This window comes from Mycetomoellerius zeteki, unplaced genomic scaffold (genome assembly GCF_001594055.1).
Source record: "Mycetomoellerius zeteki isolate Tzet28-1 unplaced genomic scaffold, Tzet1.0 scaffold51, whole genome shotgun sequence".
NCBI classification, from domain to species: domain Eukaryota; kingdom Metazoa; phylum Arthropoda; class Insecta; order Hymenoptera; family Formicidae; genus Mycetomoellerius; species Mycetomoellerius zeteki.
In genome coordinates this window covers 379,880-407,480 of record NW_017257512.1, presented here as the reverse complement: position 1 = coordinate 407,480, position 27,601 = coordinate 379,880, and the positions used below count along the sequence as shown (strand labels likewise).

At 34.5% G+C, this 27,601-nt stretch overlaps 1 protein-coding gene across 3 annotated transcripts in view; it reads left to right on the top strand.

The window, feature by feature from the left end:
* Nucleotides 1-27,601, top strand: part of CARPA (Carbonic anhydrase-related protein A) — a 180,583-nt gene that overhangs the window by 58,585 nt on the left and 94,397 nt on the right. For all 3 annotated transcript variants that reach the window (XM_018455771.1, XM_018455770.1, XM_018455769.1), the window contains exon 2: nt 20,132-20,179. In XM_018455771.1, coding sequence (XP_018311273.1) covers nt 20,132-20,179 — 48 coding nt within the window. The remainder of the gene's footprint in view (nt 1-20,131; nt 20,180-27,601) is intronic.

Genomic DNA, 27,601 nt, shown 5'->3' with positions numbered 1-27,601 from the left:
ATTGAGTTTTAAGGGTAATGTATTATATATGTATACACGCATATGTATATTGTGTGTGTGTGTGTGTGTGTGTGTGTGTGTGTGTGTGTGTGTGTGTGTGTGTGTGTATGCGCGCGAAATTACATTCAAGAATACATGCGTATGTATACCTATTACATATAAAAGAAAGCATCAAGTTATCTTAAGGAGGTATAGCGGCACTAAAATTCTGTGACTTCAAAGCGCTATATCTTTTTATCTGTTGATTTTATGTAAATGTGGTAATGGAGACATTTGTTCAGAATCACAAGAAGTACAACATATCTGAAAACGAAGCAATTTGATCGGGGTCATTTTTCCATATGAAACGTGCGAGGTCCTTTCTGATTGAAAATGAACGAATCAGAAGATATCAATCAGAATTCTGGTTATCTGAACTAAAATTATAATAAAATTATAGTAGAGTCAATTAGAAAGTTCTGATTGTCCATTTTCAACCAGAATTCTAATTAATGAATCAGACTCTTTTTCCAGTGTGAAGTAGTGTATCACTCGAGTAAAACAATGCGAAGATCATTGCTATGCAGTCGTTTCACTTACGGATCCCTCCTATTAAATTAATTACGTTGCAAGAGAGAAACTATGTTGTCCACAGAATGTTGTGAAACAGTAGAGACACGCCGGCGGAAGTTAAACTAATGAAAATCTGTTCTAAATTGGTAAGTTATGGCATGCTCTTGCCCATGTGACGGTATATACCTCGGGTACGCGGAAAGAACGGTTTTGCTGGAATATCTAAAAATTTGGGTAGATACAGATCTGGAAACAATTTTGTTGTCTCATCAAAATAATTACAATGTAATTACACTGACAATGACAAAAGAAAAAAATTTCTGATTGAAAACAAACGAATCAGAAGATTCTGATCATAATAAAAATTCTGGTTATCAAATTATAGTAAATTCACGTTGTCTGAAATTTAATACCTAATAAATTCAACCAAACAATTCTAATTTGTCCATTTTGAACTAAAATTCTAATTAATATAACCAGACTTTTTTCCAGTGTAGGAAACTCAAGCATGATGACTAATGCTGCAAAGGTTTTAACATTCTAACAAAAAGTTTGAACGTAACTACATAATTATTTCGATAATCCAACGAAATTATTTACAGATCTATATTTACACTATCTATCTACATTTTTAGATATCCCAGCAAAATCGATTTTTTTTTGTAGAAATAACGTGTGTCATTTACATTCTTGACTTTATTAACTTGTTCCGAATATGTTACAATTGTTGTCTTAAATTTGAGTCTTAAAAGAATATTATGCAAAATAAATACCGTCTTGGAATTTCCAATCTAGTCCGCGATGAGATGACGCTATTACGAGAGAAAATGCGTGGACGTTGTTCTCTTATATTGAAAGCAATGGGCGCGATAATGATCTAATTAACACATTCCTATTTCGTAAAAATAGGTAGTAAACATCTTTGGTTTTTGTATATAATCTGTGCATTACTTTATACTTTACAATTATACACACGAAAAGGACGATTTTGTTGAAATATATTTAGGTACAGATCTGAAAATAATTTTGTTAGATTATCAAAATAATTACATAGGAATCATTAAGCATGATAAGCAATGTTACAAAAAATGTTAACAACCAGTTGTAGCAACCAGTTGTAGCAACCAGTTTGAGCGTTCTACATAATTATTATGATGGTCTGATAAAATTATTTTCAGTTTTGTATTTAGTTAAATTTTTAGATACTTCTTTTAGATACTTCCGTCCTTTCTTTACATCACATACAGTAATTTAATTAACCTTATTCTTTGGAAATAGAATTGTTATTCTCTCTCTCTACAAATACATATGTAGATAAACTAAGATTTCTACATTAAATAGAGATTTTTCATTAGGCGATTTCCAAATGTGCATATCGCACTCTTACAAGAAAAGTAATATAAGTCAAGAATAAAATTGTTCAGGCGAGAGGAAGGTACATTTTAAAATTAATTATTTGCGACAGTACTAAGCTTAACTAGAACTAATCATAAATTATTCGTTTCTAGTTTTAAATCTAGAAGTAATGTAGATATTAATTTTCGTATAATGTCATGTTAGACCCATAAAATTATTCCTATTTTGATCTGTGTCATTTTTTGTGTTTTCAATTCTTTTCTGTTTTTTATTTAAATTTGACATGTATCATTTTTTCTAATTGAAGAATGTATTTAGAACACAATCCACACATAGTGCAAAATTTAAAAAATTTTATATGTGTCACTATAGTGTTTTTTTATTAAGAAGGATTACTATATACATGTCGATTTATTCATAAAACGCGACAATCCTGATTTTCGAGGATGACGCATAGTCGTGAAATTATTAATAAATACGATCAACGCATTGTCATTAAGGAAGAATATAGCTGACCTGAGTTTAATTATCGGACGTGCCTTGTTACTATTATGTCGGCCATGGAAGCAGACTATTATGGCCGACCTCTGTCAAGCTTCTCCGAGCTGAGACGTATAGCATGCATTTGACCTAAACGATTCTACCCGGAGATCGTGAGTAGATCGATCGACAAGCGAAACCATAATATTGGCGCATAGTTGACATTCAATGAATGAATATAAGATGAAAGAGAGGCGGCAGGCGGGTCCGGTATAAAGATGGCGGAATCTGTAGGACTGTCTCAAAGCGAAGTACAGTACGGTCTTCCAGAAATGTATGCACGAAATGTAAAATGCGATGCAATTTCGTTTTTCTTCAGAAAGAGAGAGACTTCTTGCTTCGTTTAATTATTCCGTGTTATTTCTAAACTATCGCGAAATATTTAAATATTGTCCAACGCGATAGTTGGCGTTCTTTTTCAATTTTTCTGTAACGTACGCGTTGTTGACTATATTGTTCCGGAAAGTTCCATTACTGATTTTATTTTACTCGACAACGTGACACTCAGATTAAACCTATATATACCTAACTATTTTATTTCAATAAAATTCGAAATTAAATAATCATGTCCATTCATGATTGTGTATGACAAATAGAAATGAAGATATATTGATGTTCATATATATTAAATGATACCGTGCTAAATATTATGGTAATTTATAAAATATGTAGATTTGGTTTCATAAATATTACATAAAATCTATATTATTGATAATCTATAATTATAGAAGAAGAAGAGAGATATCAAAAATAATAAACTAGATTATGACGTCGGATAAACTTAATGAAATTACCTTTCCTTTTTATATAACGATATTAAATTAAATTGAGCAATATACTGACTTTGCTATAGAAAATAGATCAAAGATACGAGCGACTAAAGAGAGAAAGAAAAAGAAAGGGAAGAAAGAGAAAAAAGAAGATAGAATTAATTTATAGAAACTTGTACTGTTAAATTTATAGTGTCAAATTTAACCTAATGTGAGTCACCACTGCTTCTACTAAATATATAGTTATTTTTTACCAACACGATAGTTAAATTTAACACTATATCGTGTTAAATTGACACTGTATAGTCAAATATAACTATTGTTTTAGTATAAAATAACGATATAATTGAGTAGGAGCAGTGGCGACCCACGTTAAGTTAAATTTGACACTATAGATTTAACAGTGTGAGATCTGAATCTCAATAATACATAAGAATTGATAGGAATATTAGAACTATACGTCAGCAAAGATGCTTCGAAAAATTCTTTATAATTCTTAGAAATCTATTTTCTTTTCCATAAAACCCTTTATAGTTGCGATTTTTGAACGGTAATTTCGATATGTAATTTTTAACAATTTGTTTTTTAAGATTTTGCATCATGAGGGTCGATGATAGCGTTCTCATAATATGGAAAATTTACTCAACGGTAGGCAACATCCGCGGTCGAGAACAGAGAAAGCGAGAGAGAAAGAGAGGGTGACAGGAATGGGAGTAGGAAAAGGGATAAATATCGTGCGCGAGAGAGCGGAGAGACAGAGAAGAAGAGACAGGAGAGGTAGCGCGCGTGTGGTTAAAGTGGATTACATATTGCTGTCCCAGCTTGCAACATGTTGTACACTTGGCCGTACCGGCCTTCCAGGTAAATCGAATCATCGCTAACCTGAACGAAGTTACTGCCTCTCCGACTCTCTCTCTCTCTCTCTCTCTCTCTCTCTCTCTCTCTCTCTCTCTCTCGTCTGCACCAATCTCCGTTCCTAAGTGCGTAGGTACGCACCATCAGCCATGTCCGGGAGAAAGTAAACGTTAGCCTCGTTGGGTCTCTTTTTTTCCGCGTTGAATTCACGTGAGTTAATGAATTAAAAGTTGCAAGAACACGTTAACCCATTCGACATCGTAGTTTTTTAAAAATAATTTTACCACGCGTACTTATGAATTATGCGAGAAATGTAAAACGGCGTGTCACGACTTCAGATAGTTGTAGTAATTTTTACGTGACCTTCCCGGAAGATAAACATCTCTAACGAAAGCAATGAAAAATGTCAAGTGTGGCAGTTTCGAAGAAGCCGAGTCGATAATGTCGGATGATCCAATATTGGAACTTTGTAACGAATTGAGTACACGTTGTCGTCTTCTTGTAGGCTCGCGCGATCCAGGTCAGACCTATTTAACGAAAGGATTCTTTTGGATAATCAATACCAAGATTGCGTAGATCATTATTGTTAATAATAATTATAATGACTTTATTATTTGTAACTTGTAACTCACAAATTGGATTTAACGGCGAATATTAAAAATTACAAAAACAATAAAAATGTAAAATGCTAACAAATGGCGAGGCGATAACAATACAGTTATTATAAGGCTTAACCAAAAAACTGTGAATGCATAATATGGATAATATAATTGTTTGTTTGCTTATATTAAAAAATAGAAATTTTTTAAACTTAAAAATAATTGATTGTTGGATACGATCTTTGAAATTGCCATAAAACGAAACGGAATTTTAGGATACATATTGTTTTGTTTTTGGATGATTGGAAATTTACGGAACGCTGGCTTGTCGCGATGTCAGCAAAGTTCACGGATCAGACTGAATGTCTTACTCGGTTGCATCCCGAGACAGAGGATGAAGGTGCCATTTGCGACGTAGCTCGTAAATTCTAAGCAGCTTAGAAACAGCGCACGCAACTCAAACCCCCCAGCGCTACGAACCCTCATTCTCACGGGTTTAACCCGTTGCACTTGCATTCGATGTTTCCTTGCGTGATGAGCATTCCGGAAGTTAAGGACACTGATGAACGCCTCTGTGTTGCATCTCTCGAATGGCATGCACGTGTTTTCGCGGAAATCAAATGCCGGTTAAATAATATTTGATTGAAGTCGTATCAAAAATATGTTCTATCAATCTTTTGAATTATAGTATTAAAGTATTTGTTTATAAAGATATATAAAAGTTATGAAATGAGGAATACGTTACATATTTGAGATGTAGTTGCAATGAAAATTACGTTAATCTCTTTTATTGAGAAACGATTAAATTGTAATGTTGATCATTAACGTTGTTATTTATCTTCTTCCGATGCAATTGCACTTTATGCGCGGTCTTGCCTGCGTCGTTTGTGGAGAATATTGTGAAATCATCGTGCTTCGTCTCACGGATTCATTATGCTGGCGTAATTAGGACCGGCGCCGGGAAAGCACTTGTGCCGCGGAGGATGAGAGGTGGAACGCGATATTAGTTCATTTACGTGTCCTAATGCCGCCGCGGGGGCACGTGTTTACGAGGGCGTATTTACGAGTGCGGAACCTGCACCCCTCGTTTTCTCTAACGTAAATTTCATGTCAGTGACGTAGCCATGCGCTTTGCCTATCGCAACAAAAGGATTGTAAAACGTTGCCAGAACGCGTTTTGTATCTACAGTACATGCATGCATGCTTTTGCGGTACAATCGTGATAAATGCCATGAATTACCATTGGGAAACTGAGAAGATAAAATAAGTTGACTTGAATTTTAATTTTGAATGCTATTTAGCAATGAAATGAGTACGCGTAAAATTAAAATAGCAAAATTGAAAATTTACTATGTATTGTATATCAAACATAATATTAACGAATAATGAAGTGTAGGAAACTAAGCATAAAGTATGATTAAATATTATGGTAATTGTAACTATTTTTATGACATTTTCGGTGCCAATTATATATATATATATTTTGATGGAATTATAAATCTAATAATTATTGTTAATATAGCAAGTAGAAAAAACGATTTTGCTAAAGTATCTAAAAATTTAGTTAAACCCAAATCTGAAAATAATTTTATCGAACTGTCAAAATAATGTAAGACGATAAAACTGATTGCTAGAATGTACCTAAAGAAATTTTTGCAGTATTATTCATCATACTTGAGTTTCTTATATAATTATTTTGATAGTTTAATAAAATTTTTAAATCTACATCTAGGTGAAATTTTAAAAACTTTAATAAAACTGTTTTTTTCGTGCAATAGTAATTGCATGATTATGGTACCAAGTAATTACAGTCACAAATACTAAAGAACTTTCTTTCAGTGTTTGTAGATACAGTATAGTTAATTTCTACGGTTTCTGCAGTAAATGTCGTAACAGATATAAATATGTGATAGATATACAAAATAGATCCGCGTTCGCCTGCAATTTCGCTAAAATTGTCTTCTATAATCGCACATATATCAGAATGGGATATATCTCATTTATAGTATTAATTCGTTTTATGAAAATTGCATAAGGCGCGTGAGGACATATACGCCATACATATGTGTCGTAGAAAAAATGGCGAAATCGAAAAAAGACCGTTACAATTGACACTTTTCGTTTATCTACGAAATCTTTTTGGCGAGAGAGGGTTTCAGCTGCGGGAGTTTAAGGGAGCCATTGAGTTGAACCCCAGTGAGAATTTTACCTGCCACTCCGATTGCCCGTTAATCCCATTGGTCGGTCCTCGAGAGGGAACGTCGACGAGGGTGACGAGACCGTTTGATTCGGCCCTGTGTGCCATGCCATCCCCGAGGCTGTGCTCGATTTCGTAGGAAAGGAGGATTGGGAGACATCGGAGAGCAAGAAGAGGAATGAGGATAGCCGAGGAACCCCTCGAGTAAACAAAGAAGGAAATGGGGTAAATAAAAAGCAACCGCCAAGGAAGAATGGGAGTCGGTCTGGGCGTCGGTCGTTGCGTGTGCATGTATTTACACAACACATGTGTGCACGTTTCGTGAAGAAAGCGTTGGTTTACAGGCCGTGTCTGGAAACATAGACATCTGCCTTCTTGAGAAGTCCGACCAAAGAGAGGTCTACGATACAGTAAATATTATTCTTATGTAACATCTCGATACGTTTTTATGTGTGCGAATAGAAAACAATTTTATTTAAAATAAATTAATAATATAATTGCTCCAAAAATCAATTCTAATAACGAATTTGTTTATCAAGTTCATCTTTATTGCTTACGAATTGTATTTAATCGCTCTTTATAATATATAATTTACATAATATATTATAATTCACTCATATAGACAAGTTATATAGATAAGTCACTCATATAGATTCACTCATATACAATTTTATTTTTTATTACTTTAATTTTTTATTTAATTGTATTAATATTTACAATGATCTTAAAAAATAGAAAATTGAGTTCTTGTGTTTCGAGATACACCCTGTAGATTCACTTGCACAGGAAAGGATCGATGCCACGTGTGAGTTAGGCGCACAAGCGCGTTTCTCGATCCCAGAAGCCTCGGAGATAGGAGAGCGAAAAGGAGCGCAAGGAGATTCAGCAAGATGCAAAGAAACCAAACGAGGATCAAGAAAGAGAAAGACAGATAAAGAGAGAGAGAGGGGGAGAGGGTGATGAGAAAAATGGGCGTGGAGAGAGAAAAAGAGGAAACCGCGAGAGAGAACTTGCGGAAAAGTAATCCGGACCAGCGAGAGCTTTATAGTTTTGTTTATTCCCTCGCATACAATTACGCTGATGACGCGGAGTAAACGCGACTCGCGTGGAACCTTTATCCCAAGAGCGCCTCTTTTTCCTACCCGTTGTTTTCACCCTCCTTTCCCTCCCGGGAAATGGAAGCGACGATAGTGGCCGTCGCTAAAACATTCGTAGTGCGGCGCCGTGGAAGATGATGGCGAGAACTCCGAAACGAGACTCCGCCAGCGTCGTCGGTGGAGCGACGCGCCGCATCGCGAGAAGGCGATAAATTCAGGGATGAACGGTGGAACGAATCGCGCACGGACCGGAGGTTTTAAGGATTAAGGAGACCACCAGCGCGCGTGTGTTTACGGCCGCACTTACTCGAGACGCCGCCGTCGCCGCGCCGGTTCGATCCCTTGCACCAAGTAGTAAGAGTTTATGTTTGAGCGGGCGCCCAGACGAGGTGGGAGCATTCGGCGATCGAAGCGAAACGTCTAATCGATGAACGAGAAGAAATTTGTTGATTTCGATTTTACATCGTGTAAAATGTACAAAATAAATGCAAAATAATTCTCAAGCTAAGGTTGCTTGTTGAAAAAATATATTCAGTTCATATTGTTAATAAGTTTGTACTAAACTTAATTTTAAATTTTATTCGATTATTTCTTGAATTGTACAAATATATTTTGCGTTAAATTATTTTTTTTTCCCCGCAACGTTAGTACGACAGGAAAAATGTCAAATAATCGTAAATTAAATTTAATTTCTTCTATTAAAGTGTTTATTTTTAAAAACAAGGGAAAGGTGGAGAAGCGTGGCCATTAGTGGCGCCGTTCGCGTGAATTATGCACCGTCTACGTGGATTACGCGTAAAGAAGTAGTTTACACGATCTACACGTAGACGTCGAGCTATTCACACGCAGACACTCGACGGCATTTCGAATCGTTGAGAATTCGCGTGCGGGCGTGCGATTTATTGCCGCTGTCGCCGTAAGTGCACGGTGATATCAAGCTTAACGAATCGCATCCGTTCTACTGGAACCACACGTTAAGTGAATATCGAAGGAACTGGATGCACGCGTCTCATTCACCACGGTTTTCTTATCGATTCTTTATCACTTTATATTTTTGATAGAAATTGTATTAAATGGAGAATATTTGATTATTTGAGATTTTATATTGATATTTCACGTTGAATTAATCAACGTCGTGTGCATTAATTCTATTATATATCAAATCAAACCATTTCGTATACCTTAACGTTTAATGTATATGACTTGTACAGTTTTTCTTTACTTTATAATTATTTCTGTTTCTTCATATTTAAACATATTTTTAAGGAAATTTCAAGTTGGTTTATCTATAATGCACTCTGTATTACTGCACTCTAATCTAAATAATGAATTTATTAGAGTATGGAAATTTCTTTCTTCGCGCTCAGAAGTTTTCACATAATATAAAATCATAAAGTCTCTTTTTTAACTGTATAATTTTTTATTTAAACAATATTTTTTTCTTTTTTCTCGTTTTAAAAAATAAGTAGATATATACTTTTCATTTTTTAAGTATTTATAAGATATAAAAGAGATTAATTGAAAAGAAAATTTACAACGATTCTTATAAATATTTTACAATATATATTAAGAAGCTGCAATGTATATAAAAATCTTAGAGATAAACATAATAAGAATTAATAAGAATGTTACAGTATATAAGGTAGGATAGGAATTTGTAATAAGATTAAAGATATGAACGTCAATCATTTATTGGTAAAATACGGAATACAAAGTATAAGTGTCCGTCTGTCAGATTATCGGACAGACTCATTAAGTCTTATGACATTTACATTAACCGACGTGACGACGGAAAGAAGACAACCGTAAAAGAAAGGGAATATTATTCATAGATCGATGGCACTGTTATATAGCGACTTGCGTCAAGCAAACTCGAAATGGACTGTAGTTCAGCGAAATCAAACAAGAACGGTGACGAGAGTGAGGACTGACGGGAAAGAGCGAGATGATGATGCTGAGGAAGGAGGGAAGGAAGGCAGAGAGTCAGTTGGTTGTATGCGGGCTGAATTGTAAACCAGACTGAACTTTTCGCCTTCTTCTTCCTGGTCGTTGCCCGGAGGATGAGATGGCGGGGAGATGATGGTGAGTGGGCTCGAGAGTGTGGTGGTAGGAGATGAAGTTCGTTCCTTCTTTAAATTACATTTGGCCACTCGTTTGGACACCCCGGCTCTCTCACCTTCCTTTCCTCTATCCCATTCTCCTCCATGTAACCCATTTCGCGCCCCCTTCGTTCAAGCACGAACGAACGCGCCGCAGGTAGCCCCTCCTACGCGCCTGCACCCCTCCGACATTTCGCGAAGAGCGTAGGTAGCCGGGAATTCGTTTACGACCCGCTTGTTACCTCCATATATTTCGCGATTAATCAAAAGTTTGTCCAAAAGAAGCATGCGGCTTTGATATACGTGGAAAAATTGGTATTGGAGAGGAAATATTTCTGTGCATGAAAAGAATGATTATGCTGCAAGATTTCAAATTTTGCTAGATACAGATATGAAAATAATTTTGTTGGATCATAAAAATATAGTTTTATTAGGGACTCAAATTAGAATATCAAAGGTTGCTAGAATATCAAAATATTTTGCAGCATTGCTCGTCGCTTCTTAGTTTCCAACATAGTTTACGTGTTTTGATGGCAACAAAATTACTTTTCAAATCTATATTCAGCAAATCTTTCAGCAAAATCGTTCTTTCCGAAGATTTTCATTTTTGTTGTCATTATGAAGCACTTTGTATACTTTATATTGAATGTTTTCCATTTACAATTGTTAGTGACACGAGTCGACACAAATATCTTTCTATCTATCAGTGAGTAATAAAAATAAAACGACAACTATCGATTTGTGTTACTAAATGGAAAGCATTCATTATACTTTTACAATTAATGAGAAAGAGCATTATTTCTAATTATCTAAAAAACAACAAATTGTGAACTTTGCAAAAGCCGGAATTGTGCACGTTGGGAAAAAAATGCGTATTAGTCTTAATTCTTTGTAAAAAGAACTTTTCATAAAATATCGCGAGGAAATGGAAGTGTATCGCATTTTATGGAGATTTTTATAGTTTGAAAAAGCTTGTTAGACTGAAGTTGACCCTTTTGTAGTAAACTTCATTATAAAAGAAATTTACACGCAGGTCGTTTAAATACGCGAAGGAAAGTATACTGTCGGTCATTAACTGTCTGCTGAGCGTACGTCGACGCTCGTACTTCTTTTCATCTTTTAATCCGGAGGCTGCCGTATATATACGCAAAGGCCATCCGGCTCTTTAAAGTCATCCATGTCGACGGCTCCTGGACAAGCGGCCCTTTTCGGCGCAAAGTTCATTTACACTTTTGTGCTGCTTCAATTTGAATTTATCCGTTTATACGGGGGTGGTTCTCTATGCAAAAAGGGTCCTTAGCTGTGTGCGCCCGCCGTTATAAAGACGTATGGATGAATATGCATGTATTCAGATCACGAGTGTGGTAATATGGTAACGCGCGGACGCGCGCACTGTGCTGTAATAGAAGAATAAGTATTAGAAAATTAGCCGGAGCCGGATGATCTCTCTCGTTCCGCTTCCACGTCACGTCGTTCAAGGTGCCCGGTAATTTTGCGCGACGTGTATACGAATAGAATTACGCGGAATTATCACGTGTCGGGATCACTGGCACGCCGACTGTATCGATTAATCCGTAATGAATATCGGAATCCTTTCGGTACGTGAGATTTGTCCCTACTTTTGAAAAAGCATTTATGTCAATGCACGTATTAAGATTAAACTTTCAATATTGAAATTTTATGAGATCAATATTAACAGATTTACGCAGGTTAAATTTATCCGTTCGACAAGAAGAATTTCTTGGGTCGGTATTCATAGTCCGTTCTTATTTTAAAATTGTCTTAACTCTTTAGTGTTATATTCTATGTATCTTTTTGTCATGTATTTATTATACTGGGTATTGTAAAAATATCGCATGAAAATGAACATATTTTAACAAAGTTTTTCAATTGAAACGCCAAATATTAAGGAATAAAACAGTAACAAGCAAATTTATAATATATGTATCTTTACTAATTTGAATCGTTTTGGCACAAACAAAATGTCATTCTCAAATTTCTCCGAAATAAAGAAGGTCGGATTTTGCTTCCTAAAATATTTTATTAAAAAACTATTTGATAACGTAATAGAGATGAAAAGTAACCCTAAATTTTTCCACACTTTTTGAAAGTATAGAATAGTAAAAAAGACTGAGATTGGACGGAGGAAGTAAAACTATGATTGCAGTCGGAAGGTTAATAAAAATGTTATAGCATAGTAAAAGAAACCTCAGATATGCCACATGGAGAGTGGCACCGAAGGTTAAATACTGTCTTAAGGAGGTTCTCGCGTTTGATGAAATATAAGACAAGTCTATAATATACATGTAATGCAAAAGTTAATAATATCAATAATATCTAGAACAAATTTCATTGAAAGAATCAGGAAAGAGCATGGGCAATAGGAGTCAAAACGCGGAAGACGTTGCGCAAATAATACGACTATGAAGCGTAAAAAACTTCTTTATTTGATAAACGCGCTTACATATTTCGGCTCATTTTTGAGCCTTCTTCAGAAACAACATACATTCACGTATATAAAAAGTAACAAAGATTAATTTGTCATGGTGAGCTCCCCCGTATCGAGAATATAATTGTCAATTTGAACTCAGATAAAAATAAAAGAAAGAAAAAAGAAAAACGAAAAGAAATTTTTAAACATATCAAATTAGAGAGAATGGAAAACTAATGTATCGGAAAACTTTAAAATGAAGTTAATTATCCCGGAAATTAAGAAGCTCACCAAAAACCGGTTTCTGATATGATGGTCAATCAGTGTCAGACACAGTGAGTCACTATTATTTGATTTAGTTAGACTTTATAGAGGTAACAGTAGGAAAATAACGTTTAAGAAGTTAGTTAATATTCCAAGAAAGGAAATTTGGAAAATGATTTAAAATCAACGTAAATTTCATTGACTTTTACCATACCATTTTGAAGATATTTAATTCTAAATTTATAGAATTTTACATTACAAGTTGAAGATATAACCTTATTCTGTAGTTATTCCCTTTTAAATTGAGACACTTCATTATAAGATAGTAATTTAAAAATCGTTATAATTATAAAGTAAATACTTAAGTTTGTTCTCGTAAAGTTTCATTTAAACTGACCGTACAGTTTACAAGAAATTTATATTCTTCAATGAAAAAAGCTAGAATATATGTCAAATGGACGATGCGTATATATCAAATGAGCATCTTATAACTTTTATTTTGTTATTTTGAAAATATTTAGTAACATAAAATTAACAATAATTATGTACGTATATAATGGCATAAGATATTGTTAGTAATCTTTTTATTCCATTATTTTAATTGTTTTACATATTATTATGAATAAACCGTCTATTGACTAGGAAGTAGCGCGAGAACCTCCTTAAGATGCTTTAGAGACTTGTTTGTGTCCCATCGTGAAGCTCCCATTAGTATCTCGAAAATATTTCGTGCGCTATGCACCTGATTGTGGAATAACTTGGCCGTGATACGGTCTACAGTTGGTTAGTTATAGACTTATTTGATATGCCCCATGATAAAAGAAAGAGGCACAAGCGATAGTATCTGCACCGTTATTTGCCCAGTCTTATCTTGCGAAACGGTGCGCCGGCATTTGTGGACTGTAATTTCGTATGGCTCCGCGGCGATCAATTTTAATGTTTAATCAGTATCTGGCTCACGTGCCTTTCATTTATATCACGAAATATTTACTTAAATTATCCGAACCGCGGTGCTTTAACACACCCTCGCGTGCGTTAGTTCGGCCCAGTGGATAACCCCCGGTGCAGCAACCCCGCCAGTCCCCCGCACTTTCGATCCGTGATTCAATTTTGTTTCACTTTGTTCACTACACACACGTTACGTGTCTCCGCTCGCGCCTGACCCGAAATTAATTTAGCGCAAACATTTCCCCCTGATTCGGCAATATCGCCTATCCTATCGCCCATCGTGGGCGCCTGGAAAATTGGCTTACTTCGTAGTATCGCTCGCGGTAAAAATCGAACGAGGTGCCTATTCGCGGGATCGATTCATCGACAGGGAGGAGTCACGTTTATTTGAGAATGCTTACATTAACATGCATGATAAAAAAATTCATAATTTTCACATCAAGGAGGAGCGAGTTTTGTATCTTAAGGGGAATTAAAATGAAGTATTGATTATTCCCGTAGGTCTGAACTTTTCTCCGATAAGATCAATTTCCGCGTCGCGTATTTCTCGCGGAATCTCCGGCTGCGGCACGTGACATGAATTATTGAAACCTTCACGGAAAGTTATTCTATCGGCCTTTTTAGAGTGAAGCGAGGTCCGATACACGTGTCAGGATACGCGTATTTGTTTTTCCGGTGGGAGAAGGGAACGAGAAAGCGGCATAAAGGTAAGGAGAGCGCGACGGAATAGGCGGTACTATCGATTCCACGTGTAATAAGAGTAACAATTTGCCGAATGTAAGAGGACTGTGTGAGTGCGCTCGTACCTGCCGGTACGGATATGCTCTTACTGTGAGACGGACGAGAATTGGCGTAAGCGTTACCCCGAGGCAACGCTCCCTTTAATTCGCTTGCAATTTCCATGCAGCCGTATACGCATCCGGTGCATGCGAGGCCGCCCTTGAGCACGTTCTTGCAGTCGCCAGGTTTTCATTGCACATATAATTGCATAATTTGTCCTTGGACAACTGCAAACTAATCTCTCTCTTTCTCCTTTTTTGCTTCCCATTTCTCTCTCTCTCTCTCTCTCTCTCTCTCTCTCTTTTTCTCTTTCTATTTCCGTTCAGAGAGTTTTCGCGTAACGTTTTATTCGGAAATGCTGTCCACAGCACTCGTAACAATATTTATCTTTTAACTGTTATTTCAGTGTTTATTTCGTGCTCTGAAAGTATATAATGCGCAAACTGGATTGTTACGGATTGTGCGAAATATTGTTGCGTTGCTTGTCTGACGATTATAACATCTTTAACGTTTATATTAAAAAAAAAGCTAATACTAAAATTAAAATATGCTTCTTGTATTTTAATTTAATCTAAAGTTGTAATACATCTATTTTATGGTGTAACATAATTCTTACTCTTATATTGAAAAATTTATACATTATATAAATCATAATGGCGTTTGATACACTTTGTGAATAACGAGATAATTATAAAATAGGCAGAACATCAAGAGTGATATTTGAATGATTTTTATTATATGTATTTAAATAATTTATGATTTGCTTTTTGTACATTTCTATTTATTTTTTAAAATTCAAATTTATTTTGCAATTATAAGAGAAATTCTAACGGATTTTCTGCGCAAAAATAAATTCCGACACATTCAGTTTAAGTGGTTTGTTAAATTTATTCTTAGAATATTTGCTATGCGCGTTGGTCTTTTCGCAGTTAGCATGAAAAAATAATCAGGGAAATGTTTCGCATCTGCGTTATTATATAATATAATGTCGCGTTTATAGTGCAACTAAAGCAAAATATAAAGACGAGAAAAAGAAAAAGAATAATAAGAAAACAAAGAAAGAAAGAAGTACAGGAAAAAGCGAAGTAAGTGAGATTCACTTGTAGCATCTCGCTGCTACTTGACGTAAGTAGTAGAAACAGGTCAAGCATCGACATGTGCATTAGAGGTCTTCGGACTTCAATGACATTCGATGGTCTTCGTGCATTTTCAAATACGTTGCAGATTGCACACTATTATAATAAATATCAAAAAAGCAATAGTAATCCAATCCCTTGAGTTAAATAGGTGAAGAGGACTACCATATATTTGGTCAAGGCGGATACTTAATAATATTCTTATATACCTAATAAAATTTTACAATTTTAGGTAAACTGAGAGTCGATTATCTATTGATTTTGAAACACAGTCATAAACTGAAGTTGGAATACATAATATTACAAATTAAATTATGTAACAAGCAATTTAACCCTTTGAGGACCGCACCTTTCTAACATATGAAAGATCATCTTGCTTTTTGAAGGTTTTCGCTGAATTTGATTCTGGTTTCAGAATTTAAACATTTAAATTTCAAACAAATAATCAGATTATTGTGAAACTCGGTTTTATGAGAGTTTTGATATCTCTGAGTTTGAATGTGTAGCCTGAAAATATCGAATTTTAAAAGGATAGTAATCTCTATGAAGGAGGATTTATAGTATCATAGAATTCGTAATCAGAGTTTGAAAGTCAATTTAGAAATCTAGAAAGTACTAACTGTTTATATAGCATTAATGAACTCCAAATACCTATTTGACCGAGACATATGATGATATTAATTCTTGAGTTAAATAATAATTTTGTTATTTTTAACTTTTATGTGTGTCAAAATGTAAATTAATCCATTTTTGTGATTATAGTTTCAAAGTAAGCATTATATCCAAGAAATAATGAATTAAATAGTCAAATTCAATACATTTTCTTAAATTAAATTGTATAACTTCATTGTTTTAATTAAATTAATGATTTAGATATTGGGTAAGAGCAGTGATGAGAAATGATTAAAAATAGCTCAAATTGAGTATAATTTGGCATTATATAAATTTAACAGTGTAACATGATTATCGAAAATCTTTCATTTTTTCCCCATATTAAGAGAATTCTCAGATGCGACTGAATCCCGAAACGAAAAAAAGTTTCATGGTTGCCAATACGCTGTCAATACGAAAATGTTCCCAACGATATGTGACAGTTTTGTATTATCGTAGACGATATTTCTTTGCGCTATGTCAGATATAAGTATTTAGAACGCCGTTCATGATCGTTCGTGTAGAGGAATGTGAGATCCAAGTCTGATAAATACTATCAGATAATCGAAATGATGCCAGCAGGAAGCATCTCATAAACGTATTTTTGTATATGCAAGCCATGTTATAATGATAACTTCGGTGGACTTCGGTCTGATGAAATTATCGATTTGTCATCTTCATAAAACAATATATGTCAGCTATATCTGTGTGCTAGATATTTACACTACTGTACAAAATTGAATAGAAAAAAATTTGCTGCTATAGAAGAATCAACTGCAAGTTCTCATCATAATTCTCATCGTAAAACTATGCGAACTGTGGAGCTCTCTGTAAATATGTATTTTTTTCGTATGCATCGAGTGTCGCGTCAGAACAGTCTGAATATAAAACGTGCGATGAATGATGGAATGTTCTCTGCTGAGAAAACAAGACTTCCACAAATGAAATATTCAAATTAGGCGTATTGGGCGACGTTGTCCTAAAATATCCACCGGAGGAAATGTTACGGTCGAAACTTGAACGGGGTTACGAGGCTAATAAACCTTTTTATTGCGTCATGAAGAAATCCATCTGTTTTATTTCAAAATCGAGTTAAGTCTGAAAATCGAGTTGAAACTGTTTTGATAAAAAAAATATTATTGGAAGAGATATTGGAACAACTAAATGTATTATTCGTTAAAATATCAAATTAATTCGACTATGATTTGGTTATCAAAGTCAACAACTATTGTTTACAAATACTGTAATTTACTTTTGCAATTATCTCTAATGATCTGATGATGCTTAATAGTAAAAATACTTAGTGGTTATTAACCATTTCTATTTTTTATATTAATATTAATTATATTTCTTTACGTAAAAAATAAGATTAAAAAATATTTTGACTTCTACCAATAATTATAAAGTACGCTATATATTATTTTTGTAATTTTTCGCCTAATATAAAAATTTAATAATATAAAAATATTTACATAATTAGAGGTAAAAGTACTAATTTTTATAAAAACGCACAATTTTATATATTTCTATTATAAATTGTGTAATTTTTACACATATTATTTATATATTATACTTTTTTACAGTTTAGAGTAGCTCACTGTTATTATATTGAAGTAAACCTTCCCTATACTATCCTATAGGTTTCGCAATTGTACACGGAGAGAATTTTTTCTTAAAGTTTACCCTGAAAATATGATAATCGTGGGACAACATTGTACTTCGAAGAATTTTAATGTAAATCTCTTTCATTCATTAATAAAACTACAATAAAATATAAAATAAGCTTGATTAATTTTACTAAAGTGCATAGTAAAAATCTTTAAAATATTATATTGTACCATAACTCTCTACCATATTTTCAGGGTAAATTTTAAAAGAAAATTCTCTTCGTATAGAAAATGAGAGATATATTGGATGGAATTCCAGTATAATGCTAATTTTCAATATATAGTTATTTACGTGCTTTGCTTACACTTCAATTTAGTTGACAGTTGCATTAAAAAATTCTCTAATCTCTTACCCGAAATTTTGAACAAAAATATTTGGAAAATCTGGGAATTCTTGGACTTTTTTAATGATATTCATATCTTATAATATACATATATTTTTTATAAAATTTTATAAACATGTTTGCAGAATAACGTAAATATCGTGTTCGATTTGTTCGCGGTTTGTTTTTGGTTCGATTCTAACATCGGGTTCAAGATTTGCCGCGTGCAATACTCGTGCTGATAATATCATCCGTCGTGCATGACAGTGACAGGCGTCACTATCGATTATGCACGATGCGCAAAAGCCGCTCACGATTGTCGATCCGCCACCGCGTATTCCATTTGTACTCGCTCTTGACAGCCGAAGTTCACACGTACTCTCACCTCACGTACGTAAGGAACCTGATTTCACGTGACGACAGCGCATCAATTCTCGCCGGTCATAACACGCGAGCGCGATGGCAGATTTCGATACTTGTAAAATGGTTTCCTTCACGCTACAGGGGCCCGTGGACTTTCCTACGACGTTTTCAGATATAAGTCATTTATCTCGAACAGGAGCTCAGTCCGGATATAAATTCGCCAAATAAGATCAATGTATCGCGTTAATTTATATTCGCATTTCGTTCAGTTTCTTTGATGATGTTTCTTTATAAATCTTCGAATTGTTGCACAAAATTGCCAAACATCCTGCAGATTGTACGGAGATTGATATTTAATCGCGCAGTTACGAGAACGTGCGATCCTATTAAGGTGTATACTGTACAGTCGCGGTCAATAATTCCTATTCGCTTGGACTTGCCGCGTTTTAGGCAGATATAGCTCACTTCAAGCTTCACGTATCGTATCTATAGATATTATAACTCGCAAATTCGAGCAATGTAATTGTACTCAACAATCACGATGTATGTACAAATATTTACTATTAGGTACGACGCGTTTGCCTGAAACGCAGCTAACTTCCAGCGAAAAGGTATTATTGACCGCGAGTGTACAATCAGCGAGCATGTATGCTGTGTTGCATGTCGTACACACGGATAAACATGTGGCGCGTCAGATATTATAGACATGAGTCGGTTAGTCCGTAACGGCCGATGGATCATGAACGCTGAAACGGAGTAGACGTCTATAAATATCGCTCGTGGAACCGAGAAGAGAAACACCGATGAGAAACACCGAGATTGACAATAGAAAGGGAGAGAGAGAGAGAGAGAAATTAAAAGAGAGAGAGAGAGGGGGGGGATGAGGCGAGAGATTCAGGATAACCCGAGAAAGTTTTCCAATTTGAAGCAATTAGTTTGCAGTACGGCGTTGGATGGCATGCATCCAGATAATCGAATATAGGTCAGCGTCTAAAGCGGGATGGGGTCGAGTTACGATCAGGAGGCTGCGAGAAAGATAGAGAAAGAGAGAGGTGGGGAGGGGGAGGAGAGGAGACGGAACGTGAGTTTCCCGAGTGTGTGCACGTGCAACGGGATGGATCCGTCGCACTTCTGGTATGTCCGACGCGCATAAAACCACGTGGCACAATTCGAGAGACGCCCGCCTTAGAATTCTGCCGCGCGGTAATCGATTGACCGATCGTCCCCGATCTACAACTGCAATTGATCGATGCACCGGCCGGCGTCTTCGGACGCCAGTGATAGAGCTCTAAAGTTTTCCGTCGTATGTAGGTTTGCGGAACCTCGGGCGAGATGTACGAGAAAGAAAATTGCGGCTATCGCAATCCAAAACGTGCAACGTACGCGCGTTACTTCAGTACCGTATATGCAGTTTAGAACAAGTTACAGGAGTTTAGAAAGTAGTTATTAATATTTCAGAAACAAGACTTTTACTGATATATTTTTTTATGTCTCTGTTTACAGAATCCGAAGCCAGCTGGGAGGAATGGTGGACCTACGATGGTATTTCTGGTGAGAATAGATTTCTTTTTTCGAATATTGTTATTAACAGTCTCTCCGGAGATGACGGTGTGTCTATTGATCCATTCAATTACCTGTAAATTTTTCTTTATCAAAAATGTCAAACAATTCAATTTTTGTTACGTTACATTTGCAAATTTCCATTATTCTTATTAAGATTAGTATATATACACTCAGTATACATTTAATATATATTTAATATATACTTAATATATACTTATTACATACCTGTTAGTATTCTTTTTTATACCATTTTGGTTCCTTGAAATTAATTAATGCCTAATTAATAAAAATTAAATGAATCTTATAAACCTAGCGTCAGATTTGGAGGATCAAAGAAGATAGAAGTTTCGCAAATGTCACAGATACTCGTTAAACTGATCTATTTAACTCAGAGTAATGATATATATAAGCGTATAATGAGAATTGTTAATTACTATTTTTATTATGTAACATAATGATCATTTATTGTCGAGAAACATTTACTGAGCCTACGACATTTTTCCACTTTGCTACCGCTTTTATGTGTCGAGTATAATTTCCGTTCTTCATTCTTTTTTATATTTCCGACTGTCGTACGGTATGATAGACAAAATGGAAAACTTAACCGACCCGTTCCAAGTTTATGTCACGCAAAATTCTCACAACTTTATTATCAAATGCTAAGGTTTATGCGATGTTAATAGTAAAATGAATGTCTTGAGGACGTCGTGCAAAGTAATTGACACATAATCGAAATTAGTTTTATAATGTTTTACGATAGTTATATAATTTATCATATTGAGATCATATTTTCTTGTTATAATAACGTGAGACCAACTTATCGTCAAAATCCAGCTTCCAAAAATGTTTGAATGAAGTTTTGCAACGTATCGGTGCATCATTCGCTAAATGATTACTATTAAATTCCTGAGAACAGCATGTAAGCGTTTCGCGAGCTTAGTCGGTCGTGCGGCTTCCTAATTTTCTTAATTTTAAGTTACGAGGCCATCGAGTGCCTCCGGGCGCCGGTGAATTTTTTAATCTCGCACCATCCTCTTCCCCTTCGTAGTTTTTATTAAAAATAAGGCGAGCGCGCCGATAAGACTGCACCATGTCGGTCCTGGGTCTTGAGTTTAGTGTTGTTCCGCCATGCGAGCCAGCTGCCACACGAAAAACAGTGCCGTATACTCGGGCGTTCGCATAAAACGCCAAAAATTTCGGCTACTCCCCAGTCGTCCGCTGGCCCTTTCCTCCCGCATTTCCTTCGATCGTGCAAACCCTGCGAATATTTCTTCAGCCTGTTGACGTTGGGGAGGAAGTTGTTGATCTCATTTCGAAATTTACGAGCGTCACAGAATTTCGCCATCGATTAGCTCGAGTGCTGCAACGAAATTAAGCTTGCTTCGCGAAGTGCCAGTAACATCGTTATTGCAAGCGATATTCTTGCGAATGCGGAACTTGTCGCGTCATTTTTCTCTGCTAATTCAGACTTTGATCTCTGTGTAATGCGGATTTCAAAAGAATGCTTAAGGAAAATGCGATAATCCAACTTCAATAGAATGAAAGGGTGTATTATCTTCTGTTATTATAATATTGTCGACTAAGTATCTTTTGTTATTGTCGACAAAATATCATTCGTTAATTTATTATTATAGAAATTTAGCTTACATTTTATCTTAGTATTTTTACAATTTAATTTCTTTAGAAAGAGTTGTCGGGTAAAAAATTTTTAGTATTATATATACACATAGGTATATATATATCTTTTAAGATTAAGTATTAATATAAATTAATACCTAATCCGTATAACAAATCAAACTAATAAAGACTCCTTATAAATCAAAAGAACTAGGAAAGAACATGGGCAATAGGAGTCAAACGCGGAAGACGTTGCGCAAATAATACGACTATAAAGCGTAAAACTTCTTTATTTTTAATAAACGCGCTTACATGTTTCGGCTCATTTTTGAGCCTTCTTCAGAGACAACATACACTCACATATATAAAATGTGACAAAAATTAACTTGTCATGATGAGCTCCCCGCATCGAGAATATAATTGCCAAAATTAAACTCGAATAAAAATAAAAGAAAGAAAAAAGAAAAAAGAAGAAAAGAAATTTTGAAAATATCAAAATAGAAAAAATGGAAAACTAATGTATCAGAAAAACTTTAAAATTAAAATTAATTATCCCAAAAATTAGGAAGCTCATCCTGATCACAAGGCACCATATCGCAAATATTACTATTAATAATTCAAAAACCGGTTTCTGATATGTTGGTAAGTCAGTGTCAGACACAGTGAGTCCCTATTTTAGATTTAGTTAGTCTTTATTGAGGTAGCAATGAGAAAACTAACGTTAAAAAGTTAATCAAATCCAAGAAAGGAAATTTGGAAAATAATCTAAAATCACGCCAGAAAGACTTCTTCCTGTGTGCGAGCGACACTGACTGACAGTGTCGCTCGCATGTTAGATACATTTGCTGTGTCATTGAAATCGGTTAGGTAACTTATTACCATAACAGAAATCGATTTTTAGGATTCACTGTCTCATATCGTGGTCAGATGAGAGTTATTGTTTTATAACCAATAAGCGCACACCCTCGGTCGCGCATTTTGAACATTATGTACTCCGCTTTTTCCATTTATATACAGGATTCCCTCCTAGTTGCACCGTTCCCTTTCATGTATGAAATCTTTGATAAATTTGGAGACGAGCTTTTTTCAGTGAAAATCTGATTACTCGCTGCTTTTTTTATTAAATTTTTTTGATGTTTGACATTACTACAACATACTCCTAGATAACTTTTAGCTGAAAATACTGTCAAAGTACCCTTGAATTTAGTTCCGAAATAAGATTTCGTTTCTACTTCCAGCATCTCGGAAATTTAATTTTACTTGAAGCGCATTACCACATAATTCAAAATTTTGTTAATGAAAAATTAAGCAGATTGAAGACAAGGTGAAATTATTAACGTAATTTTCCTAATAGCTTTAACAGATATGTTTCTTTAATGTTATGTAATATATGTTTTATGTGAGTATGAACGTGGAAGGCTGCCAATTTCACAAAGTCTGCAACGTGCATGAACAATTGCATTTCCTCGTGTATTTATGCGACAGCGGAATAATCTGGTTACATTACAACGCAGATTGCAAGTTGAGCACTTATGCTTTTTTCGACCTCAAAATGTACCGTCGCGGCAACTGCGTTTACGGAACGGCTCTGATTTTATGAGCGACGTGCTGCAGTACATGATATATCTTTGATTTCGCCTCGAGGGTATTCGAGCAAACTGCTAGCTGAACTTTGCTATACCGTTGTTATATTATAAATGTGAGACGAAGGAAAAAAGAAGTTTTAAGATATATTGCTTCGATTATTCGCGAACATGTCGCGTGTTTCAGATTTACCGGCGCTCTTCTCAACAGGATACCGGGAAAAAAAAACAACGTAAGGGTAACTAATTTAATAGAACTCGGCAGCGTCTTCCACAAAATTAAATCGTTAACGTTTAAAATACACTAGTTTACAAAATTTTCTGCAAGAGTATATGAAGACTGTTTTTAGGGTAATTTTCGACGCTGAACTCAATCTGTCGAAAATTGAAATATTTTCATCAGGTCCTTGAGATATAAGAAAAAATTTTTAAGCATAATATGAAGTTTTATCGAAATTAGAAAACAAGTCAAAAGTGTTGAGCGTTTAATTTTTATTTTTTATATGACTTTGGATCGGTTTTACATGTTAGAGGCCAGCATTTTTTAATCACCTACACTTTTCAGAATGTATGTTAAATTTAACACATTTCACATCCCAAACGGTTCACTCAAATTTTTGTGTCAGTTTAACACAAGTTGAATATGTTAGGAAGTAACACAAATATTGTATATGTAAAAATTATTCAAAATTAGTTTGTAAACTAGTTGTATTAAAAATTTTGCCGACATTTATATTTCTGCAGTGAGTTGTACACCGAAAAAAAATTTACTATATCTTAATAAATATTTCTGTAAATATTTGTAAGTAAACATTTACTGAATATTACACTGAAAAAAAATACATGTAATTTTACATGAAAATTACATGTTTATGACTGGAAAATTACTAAATATTATATGATTAAAAATTTACTGGAAATTGTAAATTTCCAATCATATTTATGTAATTTTCCAGTCATGAATATGTAATTTCTATGCAAAATTATATGCATTTTTTTCAATGTATAGGTATATTTATTTGATACATAAGATCATTAATTTGATTTCACTACCATTTTTTTCATCGAGTAAATATTTATTTACTATAAATTTACTTTTAAATATTTAAAAAAATATTTATTAAGATATAATGAATTCTTTTTTAGTGTAAACAAGCGAAATATCTTAATCTTCTAATTACATATTCCGAAGCTTTTGTTCCCATGATGAATGCTAATTCATTATGTATGACGCATTCAAACTGCGCATCGATTTTAGAAGATTAAACGACTGCCGCACTCGGTGGCGATTTTCCATAATATGAGGAATATACTCGCGGCCTTGGAAACAAGTCGCGAGGATTATTAGGAATCGCGAATTGCGGCGGAGTCAATGTAAATCATCGGACGAATAAAAAAAAAAAACGCATTCGAGACGAGATGCTTTGCGGGAAAATCTCCGCGAACGCGGAACTTTTCCAGAGCGACGGGATTAAGCTCGGCGTGCCTCGGTCCTTCCTTTACTCCGCCACGCAACTGGTAGCATTGGCAGCACTCCGTTACTCGACGTATAGTTTCTTAAGCTCGAGAAGAGAAGCACTACGAAGCTGAAGATGAAATTTCCACGGTGCGGTGAGAATATGTCTTTCCCCGCTAAAGACGCTGAAAAATGTAACGCGTTTCTCGGGGATTCGTGCGCCTCCAGCCACGCGTTGCATTTCTAGTAGGAATTGCATCACGAACCACTGTAAAAAAGCTATTTTAAATTTTAATGCAATAGATACGCAAAAACGTTCTCTATTCGCGATAATAAGGAAAACGTATACATTCGTGAAAGGTACAGTAAGTGCGAAAAATATTCGCACAGTGGAGATATCTTTTTTTAAAAAAAATCTTATTTTTAGAAAGTAAACATTATTATTAATTAGCAATTTATTAACGAAGAATAAAATAGACTGTGTATGTCTCAAAATTATTTTAAAAATATAATTAAAAGGTAATAATTAAATTATAATATCTTAATAATCAGTGAAAATAAAATATTGTATTATTTGCATGCACAAAAAATGTTCGTACAGTATAAATATTCAAGAAATTTAACTTCTAAGGTCATAAACACGGTTATTTTCGTGAAGCTCTTTTGTTTATATTAAAATAGAATGTACTTGTTGTTAATAAATTGCTAATTAATTTATAACGGAAAGGGTCATGGCTCCAAGAATAAATCAATAATAATACAAAAATGCCGATGCAAGCCCACGCCGGCTCGCAACGGCATTTTTGTAATATTTTTACTGATTAATGTTCGTTTATCACAAATAAGGATTTTTTTAATAAAAATTTTCTCTATAAATTTTCTCTATACTTTTTGCATTCACTGTATACCTACGGCATGGGAAATTTTCAATTTTCTGCAGAAACTCTGTAGAAACGACAGAGTTAGCTTTTGGTATTTGTACTTTGGAATACGCTTTAGGATTCACGTACGTTGATAAAAGTCGTGCGGAACATGGGAACTTGACGAACTTGATCTCGGCGTGTTGAAAAAAAGAAGTAGTTTTTTCGGCAGAAATTGTGAAGCCTATTTCCTTGTCGTCCAAATATTTACCTGAATGAATAGCCTTTTCAAACTCCTGACGTACCTGGGCTGGGTTTGCTAGCTAAGTTTTCGGTAGCAACTGAGAGTGCCCAACTACCCGGATATTTGCACATCCGCGTTAAATCACTAACACTAATGTATTTATGAGGGAGAAGTTAGACGAATCTCCATGCAATACGATAATTGAAATTACCGCACAAACCAGTTTACCGCCGGGAATTGCGGGCTTCTGCGTTCTAAATATTCGAAAGCCTCGCGATATTTGTACAGCTACGTAGAGAGTGCTTCCTAGTTGGTGCGACAACTGAGAAAATAAGTAATTCCTCGTTGCGGAATAAGTCACCTCGGCTGTAAATGTGTTTTCTCCACCGTCGACTTTAATTGAACGTTCTCTCATCGCAGATTTGGACAAGATTATTACTAACAATATATATATATATATATATGTAATGAATATAATTATTTTCTACTTCTGCTATATTTCTTATTTATATTATTTATATTAAAAGATGCAATTATTTTTTTTTTTTTAATTTAAACGGTTGACAACAAAAGCAAAAATTTCTTGAACTCTGCACTCGATACGGTCCTTTACCCAAATTGCGAAGTTGTCCGCTGCTCAACAAGCGTGAAATGGCCGGACTCGACGTTTGGATCCAAACGGGAACAAGGCGGAAATATCGAAATACGAAAGCAAACGCTGAGGCAATTTTACAAATGGTTGCACGAATGTTTTCTAACAGTCGAACAGAAGAACACTGTGTAGTTTTACATAACTAAAATAAATATGTGCTCTTTTTATTTAACACGCAATAACTCAATAACAAAAAATTTTAGAAACGTTTCTATATACAACGATTTTATAGGGAAAATTATAAGTTTTCACGTTAAAAAGTCGACAATTTTTGCTAGTTTTTTTTGGACACGTGACAGATCCACAAAGTGAGAAGAAAATTTTCTACTTTGTTCGACTCGTTGTTTTCTATATATAAAAATTGCTAAATTCACAAAAGCTAAAAAGACATAGTGACTTTTCGCGAAAATAGAGATTTTAAAATTTAAATCCTTTTTTAAAATTTAAATTTTGTTCATTTTTAATGAATTATAGCTGTTTGAATTTTGAAGTTCATAGCGCTACGAACTTTTGTTTTAACCTAATACATATACGCGAAAAACAAGCGGGCGCACTCACAGAAAAGATTTCTGGATTCAATGCTATTATTCCTCGATCTATCGTAAAATAGGATCGACATAGCGACAATCATATTCATCGTTGAGAAAAGAATATTTTAGTCTTAAATGAACAATTCTTAACTCTAGAATAAAATAACCTTTATACTATCCTATAAATTTTCTCGGAAAGATTTAGATTGAAATTTGTAGCAATCTTATAATATTCTTGACTTAATATAAAAAACCGATTTGAAGGAAATCTTATTTCATTCTTACGAAAAGAATTTGTATAATATCAGGACTTACATTGTTCTCGATTTAAGATCGTTTTTGTGATATAAAGAAGTAAAGGTTTTTACGAACAAAAGCACAGATATTATATGTTTAATGTTTTATTATGTATAATAATTAAAATAAACAAATATATATTTATATATTTATAACACTTATATTATTAAA